Below are 13483 nucleotides of genomic sequence, written 5' to 3' on the forward strand. Positions count from 1 at the left end.
GAAAAGATTATCCTTTCTCTGTTGAAATGCCTTTGTACTTCTGTCCAAACACAGTTGACTATTGTATGGGTCTATTGTTCCATTAAACTATATCTTTCGTTTTGCCCATACCATACTGTGTTGATTACTGTACCTTTCAAATATGTCTTGAAATCAAGTAATGTGAATCCTCCAACTTTGTTCTTCCTTTTAGAATTTATTTTAGTTCCTTCACTTTTCCATATAAATTTTAGAATCAGCTTGTCAATATCTACAAAAAAGCTTATTGAGATTTTGACTGGGGTTGTATTGAACCTATAGATCAAATTGGAGAGAATTTAACCATATCTTAACAATAGTGAGTCTTTTTTTTTTAATTTTTTTTTTTAATTATACTTTAGGTTTTAGGGTACATGTGCACAATGTGCAGGTTTGTTACATACGTATCCATGTGCCATGTTGTTTTGCTGCACCCATTAACTCATCATTTAGCATTAGGTATATCTCCTAATGCTGTCCCTTCCCCCGTCCCCCCACCCCACAACAGTCCCCGGAGTGTGATGTTCCCCTTCCTGTGTCCATGAGTTCTCATTGTTCAATTCCCACCTATGAGTGAGAACATGCGGTGTTTGCTTTTTTGTCCTTGTGATAGTTTACTGAGAATGATGTTTTCCAGTTTCATCCATGTCCCTACAAAGGACATGAATTCATCATTTTTTATGGCTGCATAGTATTCCATGGTGTATATGTGCCACATTTTCCTAATCCAGTCTATCGTTGTTGGACATTTGGGTTGGTTCCAACTCTTTGCTATTGTGAATAGTGCCGCAATAAACATATGTGTGCATGTGTCTTTATAGCAGCATGATTTATAGTCCTTTGGGTATATACCCAGTAATGGGATGGCTGGGTCAAACAGTATTTCTAGCTCTAGATCCCTGAGGAATCGCCACACTGACTTCCACAATGGTTGAACTAGTTTACAGTCCCACCAACAGTGTAAAAGTGTTCCTATTTCTCCACATCCTCTCCAGCACCTGTTGTTTCCTGACTTTTTAATGATGGCCATTCTAACTGGTGTGAGATGGTATTTCATTGTGGTTTTGATTTGCATTTCTCTGATGGCCAGTGATGATGAGCATTTTTTCATGTGTTTTTTGGCTGCATAAATGTCTTCTTTTGAGAAGTGTCTGTTCATGTCCTTCCCCCACTTTTTGATGGGGACAATAGTGAGTCTTTTAATCCATGAACACAGTACAGTTGTCCCTCAGTATCCATGATGGATTGGCTCCAAGACCCTCTGCAGATACCAAAATCTGCAGATGCTCAAGTTTCTTATATAAAATGGTATAGTATTTGCATATAATCTATACATACCCTCCATTATACAGGCATACCTCATTTTATTGCACTTGATTTATTGTGCTTCACAGATAATGCATTTTTTACAAATTGAAGGTTTGTGGCAACCTTGTGTCAAGCAAATCTATCTGTGCTATTTTCCCAACAGCATGTGTCTCTCTGTTAGTTTTGCTAATTCTCACAGTATTTCAAATGTTTTCATTGCTTTACCTGTTATGGTGATCTGTGATCAGTGATCTTTGATGTTACTTTTATAATTGCTTTGGGGTGCCACAAACTGCACCCATATAAGATGGTGAACTTAACTGATAAATGTGTGTGTTCTGGCCAGGTGTGGTAGCTCACTCCTGTAATCCCAGCACTTTGGGAGGCTGGGGCAGGCAGATCCCGTGAGGCCAGGAGTTTGAGACCAGTCTGGCCAACGTGGTGAAACCCCATCTCTACTAAAAATACAAAAATTAACTGGGCATGGTGGCCACGCGCCTGTAGTCCCAGCTACTCAGGAAGCTGAGGCAGGAGAATCGCTTGAACCCAGGCGGCAGAGGTTGCAGTGAGCTGAGATCATGCCACTGCACTGCAGCCTGGTGACAGAGCAAGACTTGTCTCAAAACAAAAAACAAAAAACAGTGTGTTCTGACTGCTCCTCTCACTGGCTGCCCTCTCTCTCTTTCTCCTCAGGCCTCCCTATTCCCTGAGACAACAATATTGAAATTAGGCCAGTTGATAACACTATTGATGGCCTCTAAAGTGTTCAAGTGAAAGGAAAAGTGGCACATCTCTCGCTTTAAATCAAAAGCTAGAAATGAAAGAGCTTAGTGAGGAAGCCATGTCAAAAGCTGACACAGGCCAAAAGCTAGGCCTCATGCACCAAATGCTTAGCCAAGTTGTGAATGCAAAGGAAGAGTTCTTGAAATTAAATGTGCGACCCCAGTGAACACATAAGTAAGAAAGTGAAAGTCTTTTGCTGATATGGAGAAAGTTTGAGTTTTCTGGATAGACGATCAAACCAGCCACAATATTCCCTTAAGCCAAAGCCTTATCCAGAGCAAAGCCCTAGTTGTCTTCAATTTTATAAAGGCTGAGAGGTAAGGAAGCTACAGCAGAAAACCGTAAAGGTAGCAGACATTGGTTAATGAAGCGTGAGGAAAGAAGCTATCTCCAAAAAAAGAGCAAGGTGAAGAAGCAAGTGCTCATGCAGAAGCTGCAGCAAATCATCCAGATCTAGCCAAGATCACTGATGAAGGTGGCTACACTACACAGATTTTTAATGTCGATGAAACAGCCTTCCTTTGGAAGAGGATGCCATCTAGGACTTTCAGAGCTACAGAGGAGAAGTCAATGCCTGGCTTCAAAGTTTTAAAGGACAGGCAACTTGTTAGGGACTAATAATGCAGCAGGTGACTTCAGGTTGGAGGAAGGAACTGCAGATGTGGTAGAAGTAACAAGAGAACTAGAATTAGAAGTGAAGCCTGGCCGGGCGCGGTGGCTCACGCCTGTAATCCTAGCATTGGGAGGCCGAAGTGGGCAGATCACTTGAGGTGAGGAGTTTGAGACCAGCCTGGCCAACATGGTGAAACCCCATCTCTACCAAAAAATACAAAAATTAGCCAGGTGTGGTACGCCTCTATAGTCCCAGCTACTCGGGAGGCTGTGGTGGGAGAATCGTTTGAACCTGGGAAGCAGAGGTTGCAGTGAGCTGAGATCGCACCATTGCACTCCAGCCTGAGTGACAGAGTGAGACCCTGTCTCAAAAAAAAAAAAAAAAAAAAAAGCCTGATGTGACAATTGCTGCAATCTCATGATCTTGAATGGATAAGTTGCTTCTTAAGGATGAGCAAAGAAAATGATTTCTTGAGATGGAATCTATTCCTGGTGAAGATGCTGTGAATACTGTTGAAATAACAAAGCATTTAGAATATGACATAAACTCAGGTGATAAAGCAGCAGCAGGGTTTAAGAGGATTGATTCCAATTTTGGAAGTAGTTCTACTACAGGTAAAATACTATCAAACAGCATTGCACGCTACAGAGAAATCTTTTGTAAAATGAAGAGTCAATCAATACAGCAAACTTAATTGTCTTAAGAAATTGCCACAGCCACCCCAAACTTCAGCAACCACCCCCCACCTTCATCAGTCCGCAGCCATCAACATCGAGGCAAGACTGTCTACCAGCAAAAGGATGACAACTCGCTGACGACTCAGAGCATCTTCAGCATTTCTTAGTAATAAAGTATTTTAAAATTAAGGTATATACAGTGAGTAGACATAATGCTATTGCACACTTAACTAGACAACAGTATAAACGTAACTTTTATGTGTACTGGAAAACCAAAACATTTGTGTAACCCACTCTATTGTGATATTCACTTTAACGCGGCGGTCTGTAACCAAACCTGCAATATCTTTGAGGTATGCCTATACTTTAAATCATCTCGATTACTTATAATACCTAATACAATGTAAACAGGTGTTACACTGGATTTTTAAATTTTTATTATTTTTACTCTTTTGTTTTTCCTTTTCCCAAATGTTTTCTGTTCGGGGTTGAATCCGTGGATGCAGAACCCACAGAGGGCCAGCTGTATACCGCTCCATTTAATCTGACGTCATCTGCTTCCAAGCGTTTTCTAGTTCTCAGCATAGAGGCCTCCGTATATTATTAGATTTATACCTAAGTAAGTATTCCTTTAATTTTTTTTGGTGCTATTCACAAATGGCATTTTTAAGTTTTAAATTCCAATTGTTTATTGCTGGTATATAGGAATATAATTTTCCTTGTGTATATTGACCTTGTTTCCTGCAACCTTTCTATGATTGACTTACAGTTCTAGGAGCTCTTTTTGTGCATCCATTGGTACATTCTATAAGATAGTATTACATGTGAGTAGAGCTAGTTTTCTTTCTTCCTTCCCAGTGTGTATGCTTTTTCTTTTTTGTCTCACTGGACTAGCTAGACATCCAGTTACTGTCCCAACATTAAGTGTGATATTAGCTATGGGCATTTTTATAGATGGCTTTTATTATTTTACTTGTATATTTTAAGTTCACCCTTCTTCCTTATAAACCTTCCACAAACCCTCATCATTTCTCACTTGGGTTGTTGTAATAGCTCTTGCCTGTATTAAAATGCTAACTCCCATTTATTTCACTTCTATGTATATTATAAATTTTATCTGCCTACGACCCATCCTCTAATTAAAAACAAAACAAAGTGCATGTTGTTTATAACAGGTTTTACTTTTTTTCTTAAAATAGAGATTTCTTACTAAATACCATTTTATTTCGTTTCTTCACAGATCTTCTGGTTCTTGATCATCTTAATTATCAAGTGTTGTATATAGGGAACAAGTATTGATGTTCACTATGATTCAAACTATTACTGTCCCATAGTCAGTGGAGCTTTTTTAATGTCCAGAAAGAATACTTTCAATCTTTATGAACAGCCTAGGATTTTGCAGTTGTTTTTGAAGGCTCAAATTGTCCTGCTTCAAATTTTTCTTTGAATTTTAAGTAGTCTCTTCTTTTATCGAAATATTTTATCTGTTGGAAAAAAAAAAAGGATTTGAAATAAGGGCAAGTTATGCGGCGTAGATAAGCAAAAGCACAGATTTAAATGTAACATTCAACATAAATTTAAGTGATTTATATTTTAGAACCATTTTTGTGTGTGTGTGTGTGTCAGCTGTAACTATGAATGATGTTTTTCTTTTTTCTTTTTTTTTTTTATTATACTTTAAGTTTTAGGGTACATGTGCACAACGTGCAGGTTAGTTACATATGTATACATGTGCCGTGTTGGTGTGCTGCACCCAGTAACTCGTCATTTAACATTAGGTATATCTCCTAATGCTATCCCTCCCCCAACCCCACAACAGGCCCCGGTGTGTGATGTTCCCCTTCCTGTGTCCATGTGTTCTCATTGTCTAGAACCATTTTGAATTGAGGCATTTGATGAATAAGTCTCTGAGGAGAGTACAGACCAGTGAATCCTAATCCTTTTTGGATTATAGACCGTGTTGAGAATTTGAATAACTCAGGAACCTTCTCAAGAAATGGACCCATGTGCACACAGGTCAGGCTTGCTGGCGAGTTCAGAGTCCACAGAGCTCTCAGGTAGGTCAGAAGGCTCCAAATGAGAACACATTGGACCATTTTTCTTTCTTCCCTTCCCTTCCTTTCCCTCCTTCCCTTCCCTTCCCTCCCTCCCTCCCTTCTCTCTCTCTCCCTCCCTCCCTCCCTTCTCTCTCTCTCCCTCCCTTCTCTCTCTCTTTCTTTCTTGACAGAGAGTCTCTGTCACCCAGGCTGGAGTGCAGTGGAGCAATCTTGGCTCACTGCAACCTCCGCCTCCCCGGTTCAAGCTATTCTCTGGCCTCAGCCTCCCAAGTAGCTGCAATTACAGGCACCTGCTACCATGCCCAGCTACTTTTTTTGTATTTTTAGTAGTGATGGGGTTTTGCCATCTTGGCCAGGCTGGTCTCGAACTCCTGACCTCAAGTGATCCACCTGCCTCGGCCTCCCAAAGTGCTGGGATTACAGGCGTGAGCTACCACACCGAGCCTGGACCATTTTTCTTATCAACTCTAAATTCATCTTCATTGTCAGACTAGAAAACACTAGTTCTTTTGTTAAAAGCCTTTCTTAGGATTTAATTCTTAAATATTTCAGTGGTGCTTGTAAGTAAAAATTAGCTTGGACTGCAAATGTAAAAATCTGCCCTGTGCTGTATCAATCAAGCTGGGATAACAGACACGCACAAAGTCAGCTGAAAGGAAACATGTCTCCCGAGGGTATACTACGGCCACGGAGTGTGCTAATAGATCCGTTATCTGAGTGACTACTGCTTTCTTATTCACTGGGAAATCTTGTTCTCCAAAATCATCAACTACCAGAAATTTGCTGTTTGAAGCCTTATCTGTAAGAAGGAAACATCCCACTTTTGTCTAGAAGATCTAAGGCGCCCTGACACAGAAGCAGCCTTGATCTCCAACCCAGCTTCAGGATGTCAAATAACATTTCTCAACATGAACATGACACTCAATCTTTTAACTTCAAAGAAAGAAAACCCTGGTCCACTTTTCAATCCAGAGCTGACGACGACACCTATGCTTTGTACTGAGGTTGTCAAAACACATTTCATTTAAATTTTACCTAAACTCCATTCTTCCCCTAAACTTCTAACAACTCTTTTTCTTTGTTGGTGAGATGCCCACAGTTCTCTGGTGTGTGGTCTTCCTGGTTACAAGCATTCACAAATCAGACTATAGATTCATCCCTGGTGGTCTCAGGCTGATTGGGTTAGGATGGATGTTATATAAGGATACCAAAGGAAGAAGTGGACAATGCCCTTAACATTTTTGTGACAAATTAATAGATGTTTGCATCTCCTGTCACATCTCCAACTGTCTAACTCATTTAGATGTCCTACTGACACTGCAGTCCCAACTTGTCCAGAACTTTGCTCCTCTCCAAACATGTTTCTCCTCTAATACCTATTTCAATGAACGCATCACATCCACCTAGACACTTAGATCTCATTTCCCCCTTCACTGCCACAGCACAAACCCTCATCATTTCTCACTTGGGTTGTTGTAACAGCTCTTTCACTGGCTTCTCTATTTCTAGGCTCAACCATCCTTAATTCACCTGTCCCAGGCTGCCAGAGTATAATCTTTCTGAAACCCAAATTTGATCAGGTCACTTGCTTGTTTGAAGATCTTTCAAGGTATCCATATTGCCTTTAAGGTTTGTAAGACAAACAAGGCCACTGATGGCTTCATCCCTGCCCATCTGTCCATCCTCTCTGAATTTACCAGCAGTCCCTGAACTGTCTGTCCTACAGAGCTACCCCATGCTCATTTCCTGTGCGTCTTGATTCCATGCCTTTGCATATTACCACATTCTGCCTGGAAAGCTCTCCTCCCTAGCCCTCACCTTCTCTTTCAACTAACAACCTAAACCCTCAACACATGGTCCTTTCTCTAAAAGGCTAATGAATCAACAAGGATTCACTGAGAAATACTGTACACACATAAGCGAGCAGTCTCTTAAACCACTGAATAAGGCCCAGGACAGTAGTGTGAATGCCAAAATACTGAGATTTCTAAGACATTTCAAAGTTTTATAGAAAAAAGACAATATGTGAATTTGATATTAAGATCACAGATCTTGCATATCTGGTTGCTCTGTTTGTGGAACTTTGTTAGATGATGCTAGAATGATAGGCCTGATCCCTGCTCCTAAATGAGGAACAATAGGAGCCTTTTATTTTTTGAGACAGAGTCTCACTCTGTCACCCAAGCTGGAGTGCAGTGGCATGATCTTGGCTCACTGCAACCTCTGCCTACCAGGTTCCAGTGATTCTCCTGCCTCAGCCTCCCGAGTAGCTGGGACTACAGGCACGTGCCACCATGCCCAGCTAATTTTCGTATTTTTAGTAGAGATGGGGTTTCGCCATGTTGGCCAGGCTGGTCTCGAACTCCTGACCTCAGGTGATCCACCCTCCTTGGGAGTGCTGGCTCACGCCTGTAATCCCAGCACTTTGGGAGGCCGAGGTGGGCGGATCATGAGGTCAGGAGATCGAGACCACGGTGAAACCCCGTCTCTACTAAAAATATAAAAAAATTAGCTGGGCGTGGTGGCGGGCGCCTGTAGTCCCAGCTACTTGGAGAGGCTGAGGCAGGAGAATGGCGTGAACCCGGGAGGCAGAGCTTGCAGTGAGCTGAGATCGCGCCACTGCACTCCAGCCTGGGTGACAGAGCGAGACTCCGTCTCAAAAAAAAAAAAAAAAAAAAAAAAAACTTTCAATAGGACCATTATACACATCATACTGATGAGTGCTATAAAACAGATATGTGAGTACTAGAGAGAACTAATTTGTTTTGGTAACAGCTAGCATATTAGTTGTATGGCACATTTATTTTGTAATAAGCATGTATTTTTGGTGTTTTTGGATAGAACTGCTCATTCTAAATCCCAATTTGGTGGTACTATTTTTATCTTTATTTCATGGCGGTCATATCAGCTAAGTAAAAGATCCAAATTTTGAAAGCATAGACATTCAAATCCTCTCTCTACTACTTTACTGGTTGGCTGGTCTAAGACAAATTATTTTACCTTTCTGAGCCTTAGTTCCTATTGTACAAAGCAGATACAACAGTATCTCACAAGACTGAATGAAAATTAAAGGCAACAAAAACAAAGCATCTCATTCAGAATGCACTCAAAAGATATTTCCATTTACTTGCCCTCCCGTGTGCCTCCCCACCCTTATGCATACATATCTCTGGAAAAACTTTTCAGCTTTTATTCTATGGCAATTGGGTAGGACTTTGACAAGGTAATACTTGAAAGGAGAGAACAGGTGAACAGGCAGCAAAGAACTGATAGTGAAGGGCAGGCTGAGAAATAACTCAGTTATGGACTTAAGAACAGTGGTGCAGAAGAAAATGGGTGCAAATGGGAAAGGGGCTATCACTGTCAAATGCTGCAGAAGTCAATGGGAATAATTTACTATACTACCTGCTTCCCTTCTTTGTTACAGTCATCTACAACTTTGCAGGTCACCATCTGATATGGTTAGGCTTTGTGTCCCCACCCAAATCTCATCTTGAATTGTAATCCCCATAATCGCCACTTGTCAAGGGAGAGACCAGGTGAAGGTAACTAAATCACTGAGGTAGTTTCTCCCACACTGTTCTTGTGATAGTGAGTGAGTTCTCATAAGATCAGATGGTTTTATAAGGGGCTCTTCCCCTTTTGTTTGGCACTTCTCCTTCCTGCCGCCTTGTGAAGAAGGTGCCTTGCTTCCCCTTCGCCTTCCGCCACGATTCTAAGTTTCCTGAGGCCTCCCCAGCCATGCTGAACTGTGAGTAAATTAAACTTCTTTCCTTTATAAATTAACCAGTCTCAGGCAGTTCTTTATAGCAGTATGAAAATGGACTAATACCCCATCATTTTCTCCAACAATACTCAGGTCACAACTCGCGGGTAATTTCAGTGTCCACATACTGATCTTTTCAATACCATGGCCTCTCAGTTCCTTGACTCTTCAATGATCTCATCCTCCAACCTACCTTACTCCCAAGATCAAAGCTTAAATCTTGTCCTCATAACAAATAGAACCCTTCCATAATTCCAATTGTGAGAATCCCATTCTCCAACCCCTACCTCTGAACAGTCCCTCTTGGACTTAATGCCAACAGCCCACCAGTCCCACCACCTTTCCACTGATTCACTTCCCTCCTTACTCCTAAACCCAAAGCTGTCCAATAGCTTCCTGTATTACTAAAAGTACCAACCATGGCCGGGCACAGTGGCTCACACCTATAATCCCAGCACTTTGGGAGGCCGAGATGGGCAGATCGCTTGAGTCCAGGAGTTCAAGACCAGCCTGGGCAACATGGCAAAGATCACACCACTGCACTCCAGCCTGGGCAACAGAGTGAGACTGTCTCAAAAAAAAAAAAAAAAAAAAAAAAAAATTAAAAAAAGTACCTCCCTGGCCTCCTGTCTCTTGGCTCTAACTTTTGCTATTTTCTTCTTACTGTCCCTTAAACACATTGGTTGGTGCAGGGTTTTGTTGCTGTTTTGTTTGTTTTTCAAAAAAAAAAAAAAAAGAGTCTTGCTCTATCACCCAGGCTGGAGTGCAGTGGCATGATCTCAGCTTACTGGAACCTCCACCTCCCGGGTTCAAGCAATTCTCCTGCCTCAGCCTCCCAAATAGCTGGGATTACAGGTGCCCACCATCACACCCAGCTAATTTTTGTATTTTTAGTAGAGACTGGGTTTTGCTGTGTTGGCCAGGCTGGTCTCAAATCCTGACCTCAGGTGATCTGCCCACCTCGGCCTCCCAAAGTGCTGGGATTACAGGCATGAGACACTGCGACTGGTCCATCAGTGCAGGTTTCTGGCTGTTTCATTCTCTCTGCCTGCAATCCGCTTCACCAGGTATCTGCCTATCTGTTCCCTAACTTTTTTCATAGCTTTGTGAAAATAGTTTCTGTATAAATAAAGCCTTTCTTGACCATCCTACTTAAACTTGTACCCTTGTTTGATTTTTCATCCTATCACTTATCACCATATAACATCCTTTTAATTGTACTACTTGTCTCTCTCCCCATACTAGAATGTATGCTACATGAGGGCTGAGCACTTTGTCTATTTTTCCTTGCTGTATTTTCCTATGGCACATAGGAGGTGCTCAATAAATATTTGTGGAATGAATAAATGAACAGGATATGGACCAAAAAAATGACTGTGGAGCTGAAGTAGGGCCATCATCTATATTTGGGAGATTTTTTTCTGTATCATTTCATTAAAATGGGCAGGTTATGTGTTCTTGAACTTTTCTTTAATAAATACGCTTTTTACAAAACACGTGACTGTGTTACTTTTCTTGTCAGAAGGGGAACACTGAGTCTCCACTCTAGATCCACTAACTGTAACACTCCTTCCCTGGACAACACAAGTGCTTTAACTGATGATGGACACAGTCATTCCTCTCCCTTACCTCCTGGCAGCAAGACTGGCTACAGAGAGCTTGCACTCAGCTCTGCGGTTCTACGGGTGAGTTTTATAGGTACACACCCCATGTGGGGGTGCTGTGGTGGCTTCATGCTGCCTGCAACTGGACAGGTAGGGTAATGGCCACTATTGGGCCTCTGTCCAGATTCCCTCTGCAGACCCATGTACCCACTCCCCACTGCACTGGGAAGTGGCTAACACCAGATGCCTGCCCCCTTCTCCAGAGACCTGCCCCTCAGCCAATGCCAATGACTGGCAGGCACAAATGCCATGAATTATGGTGCAATTTACACTCCAGAGCTTCCAGAAGGATCAGACTGAAGCTGGACAGCAGCTGAGCTCACGACCCTAACTTATCTAGTCTCCCTCCCGAGAACACTCCAATAATTCAGTCAAGGCTGACACGCAGGTCCCAGGTCCTAAGTTGATGCTGGTGTCTTTCACTGAAGCTGGAAGCAGGGGAGGAGAGGCCCACTGGGTGCAGGATGGGGAAGAGCTCACTCTTGCATGTGCAGACATCAAGGTTGGTCCTCATGAATCTCCAACTAGGAAGCTAACAGGTGGCTGGAAAGGCAGTTCTGGAGCTGGAGAAAGGGCCAGGCTGGAGACACACCTTTGGGCATTGTATGGCCTGAAGGCTCATGCCCCTCCCAAATGCACATGTTGAAGCCTTAACCCCAGTGTGATGGCATTTGAAGGTGGGGCCTATAGGAGGTGATTAGGTTTAGATGAGGTCATGAGTGTGGGCCCTGCTAACCTGATGGGATTAATGTCCTTATAAGAAGAGGAAGAGCCGGGTGCAGTGGCTCACGCCTGTAATCCCAGCACTTTGGGAGGCCGAGGCGTGTGGAACAAGAGGTCAGGAGTTCAAGACCAGCCTGGCCAAGATGGTGAAACCCCATCTCTACTAAAACTACAAAAAGTAACCGGGTGTGATGGTGGGCACCTGTAATCCCAGCTACTCAGGAGGCTGAGACAGGAGAACTGCTTGAACCTGGGCAGCAGAGGTTGCAGTGAGCTGAGATCACACCACTGCACTCCAGCCTGGGTGACAGAGTGAGACTCTTGTCTCAAAAAAAAAAAAAGAGGAGAAAGAGACTGGACCTCTCTCTCTCTCTCTCTCTCTGCTGGGTGGGAACACAGCAAGAAGGTAGCTGTCTACAAGCCAGGAGGAGGGCCCTCATCACAAACTGACCATGCTGGCATGCTGATCTCGGACCTCCAGCCTCCAACACTGTGAGAAATAAATTTCCGTAAGGTATTTTGTTATGACAGCCTGGGCTAAGATAGGCATCAACACATAAGCTGGGACTTCAAGCCATGGCTGTAAACAGGATTGCCTTGGACGAGTGAGTAGCAGAGAAGGGAGCTCTAATGAACACGGGCATTGAACAGACTCACAGAAAGGCATTCCAAAGAGCGGTGGCTGCTAGACATAAATGAAGAAACTGGGTGAGAGAACTATAAAGGGACCCAAGGAGACAGGGCTTTTGTATTCAAGTAGACTTGAATTATAACTCAGTTTCTAGAACAACATGAGACTTGTGCAAGCTATTTTCATGGATCCTTTTCTTGCACGGTAGGCACAGGAAGAAGTATGTGGGGTCTGGAATCAGACTACTGAGTTCGAATCCAGGCTCTGTGACTACAAGTGACTTCATGTCAACGTGCCCTTACCTATAACACCGCTAAGAGAGTTCCACGAGGGATAAGACAGATGACACATTTCAAGTGTGTACAGTGTACAGTATAGAGGATGTACTCAATTCATGTTAGCGGTGACTAGGACGCAGTGACCTGGAGAGAGGTTGGGGCCTCAGAGGACGGCACCCAGTCTGCTTGAGTGGGAGAGACGTACAATCAAGAACCAAATGGCTGGCTGTAAAAACCCTTTCTGACACACAGACTGGAAGCTGCCCCGGAAGTGTGGGAGTGGGAGCCATCAGGCTGGAGAAAAAGCAGTGGGTTGCAGGAGGAGAGAGAGGATAAAAATGGGATAGAAGGGGAACTCCTTAAACCTGGAGTTCCACTCAATGCATCTGTCTAATGGGAAAACTACAGATGTATAATATTTTCTGCTAGAATCATTATCTAATTCAGTCATAGAGTCCCACATTGATCATTTTCAGTTTACACGTCAAGTTATGCATTTTGTTGTCATAACAATCCCATGAGATAGGTTGTATCAGGCTGGTTTTACGAATGAAGAGTTCATCTAAAGCAATGTCTGGCCAGACATGGTGACTCATGCCTGTTAATCCCAGTGCTTTGGGAGGTCGAGCTGGGAAGATCACTTGAGCCCAGGAGTTGGAGACCAGCCTGGGCAACATAGTAAGATCCTGTCTTTACAAAATATTTTTAAAAATTAGCCAGGCATGGTGGCAGATGCCTATAGTGCCAGCTTCTCAGGAGGTTTAGACGGGAGATTGCTTGAGGCCAGGAGGTCAAGGCTGCAGTGAGCTATGATCATGACACTGCACTCAAGCCAGGGTGACAGATTGAGAACCTGTCTCTAAAAATTAAAGAAAGAAAAATAATTTCTGTTCACTGCATTCATCCCCAGCTCAGCCACCAATATGACCCCCTCCCTGCATCACAGCCTTCTTGTGGCCTCCTTC

General features: G+C 43.0%; 1 protein-coding gene across 6 annotated transcripts in view; it reads right to left on the reverse strand.

The window, feature by feature from the left end:
* The window catches only part of LOC100585613 (cytochrome c oxidase assembly factor 6 homolog), a 32836-nt gene that overhangs the window by 3907 nt on the left and 15446 nt on the right, over positions 1–13483 (reverse strand). For 5 of the 6 annotated variants that reach the window (XM_030812663.1, XM_004088022.3, XM_030812662.1 and 2 more), the window contains exon 3: positions 4556–4883. In XM_030812663.1, the coding sequence (XP_030668523.1) occupies positions 4788–4883 (96 nt within the window). In that variant the 3' untranslated portion in view covers positions 4556–4787. Of the gene's footprint in view, positions 1–4555; positions 4884–13483 lie in introns of those variants that run through there. The other variant, XR_004030068.1, reaches the window with a different exon arrangement.

Source organism: Nomascus leucogenys, chromosome 5 (assembly GCF_006542625.1).
Source record: "Nomascus leucogenys isolate Asia chromosome 5, Asia_NLE_v1, whole genome shotgun sequence".
Classification (NCBI taxonomy): domain Eukaryota; kingdom Metazoa; phylum Chordata; class Mammalia; order Primates; family Hylobatidae; genus Nomascus; species Nomascus leucogenys.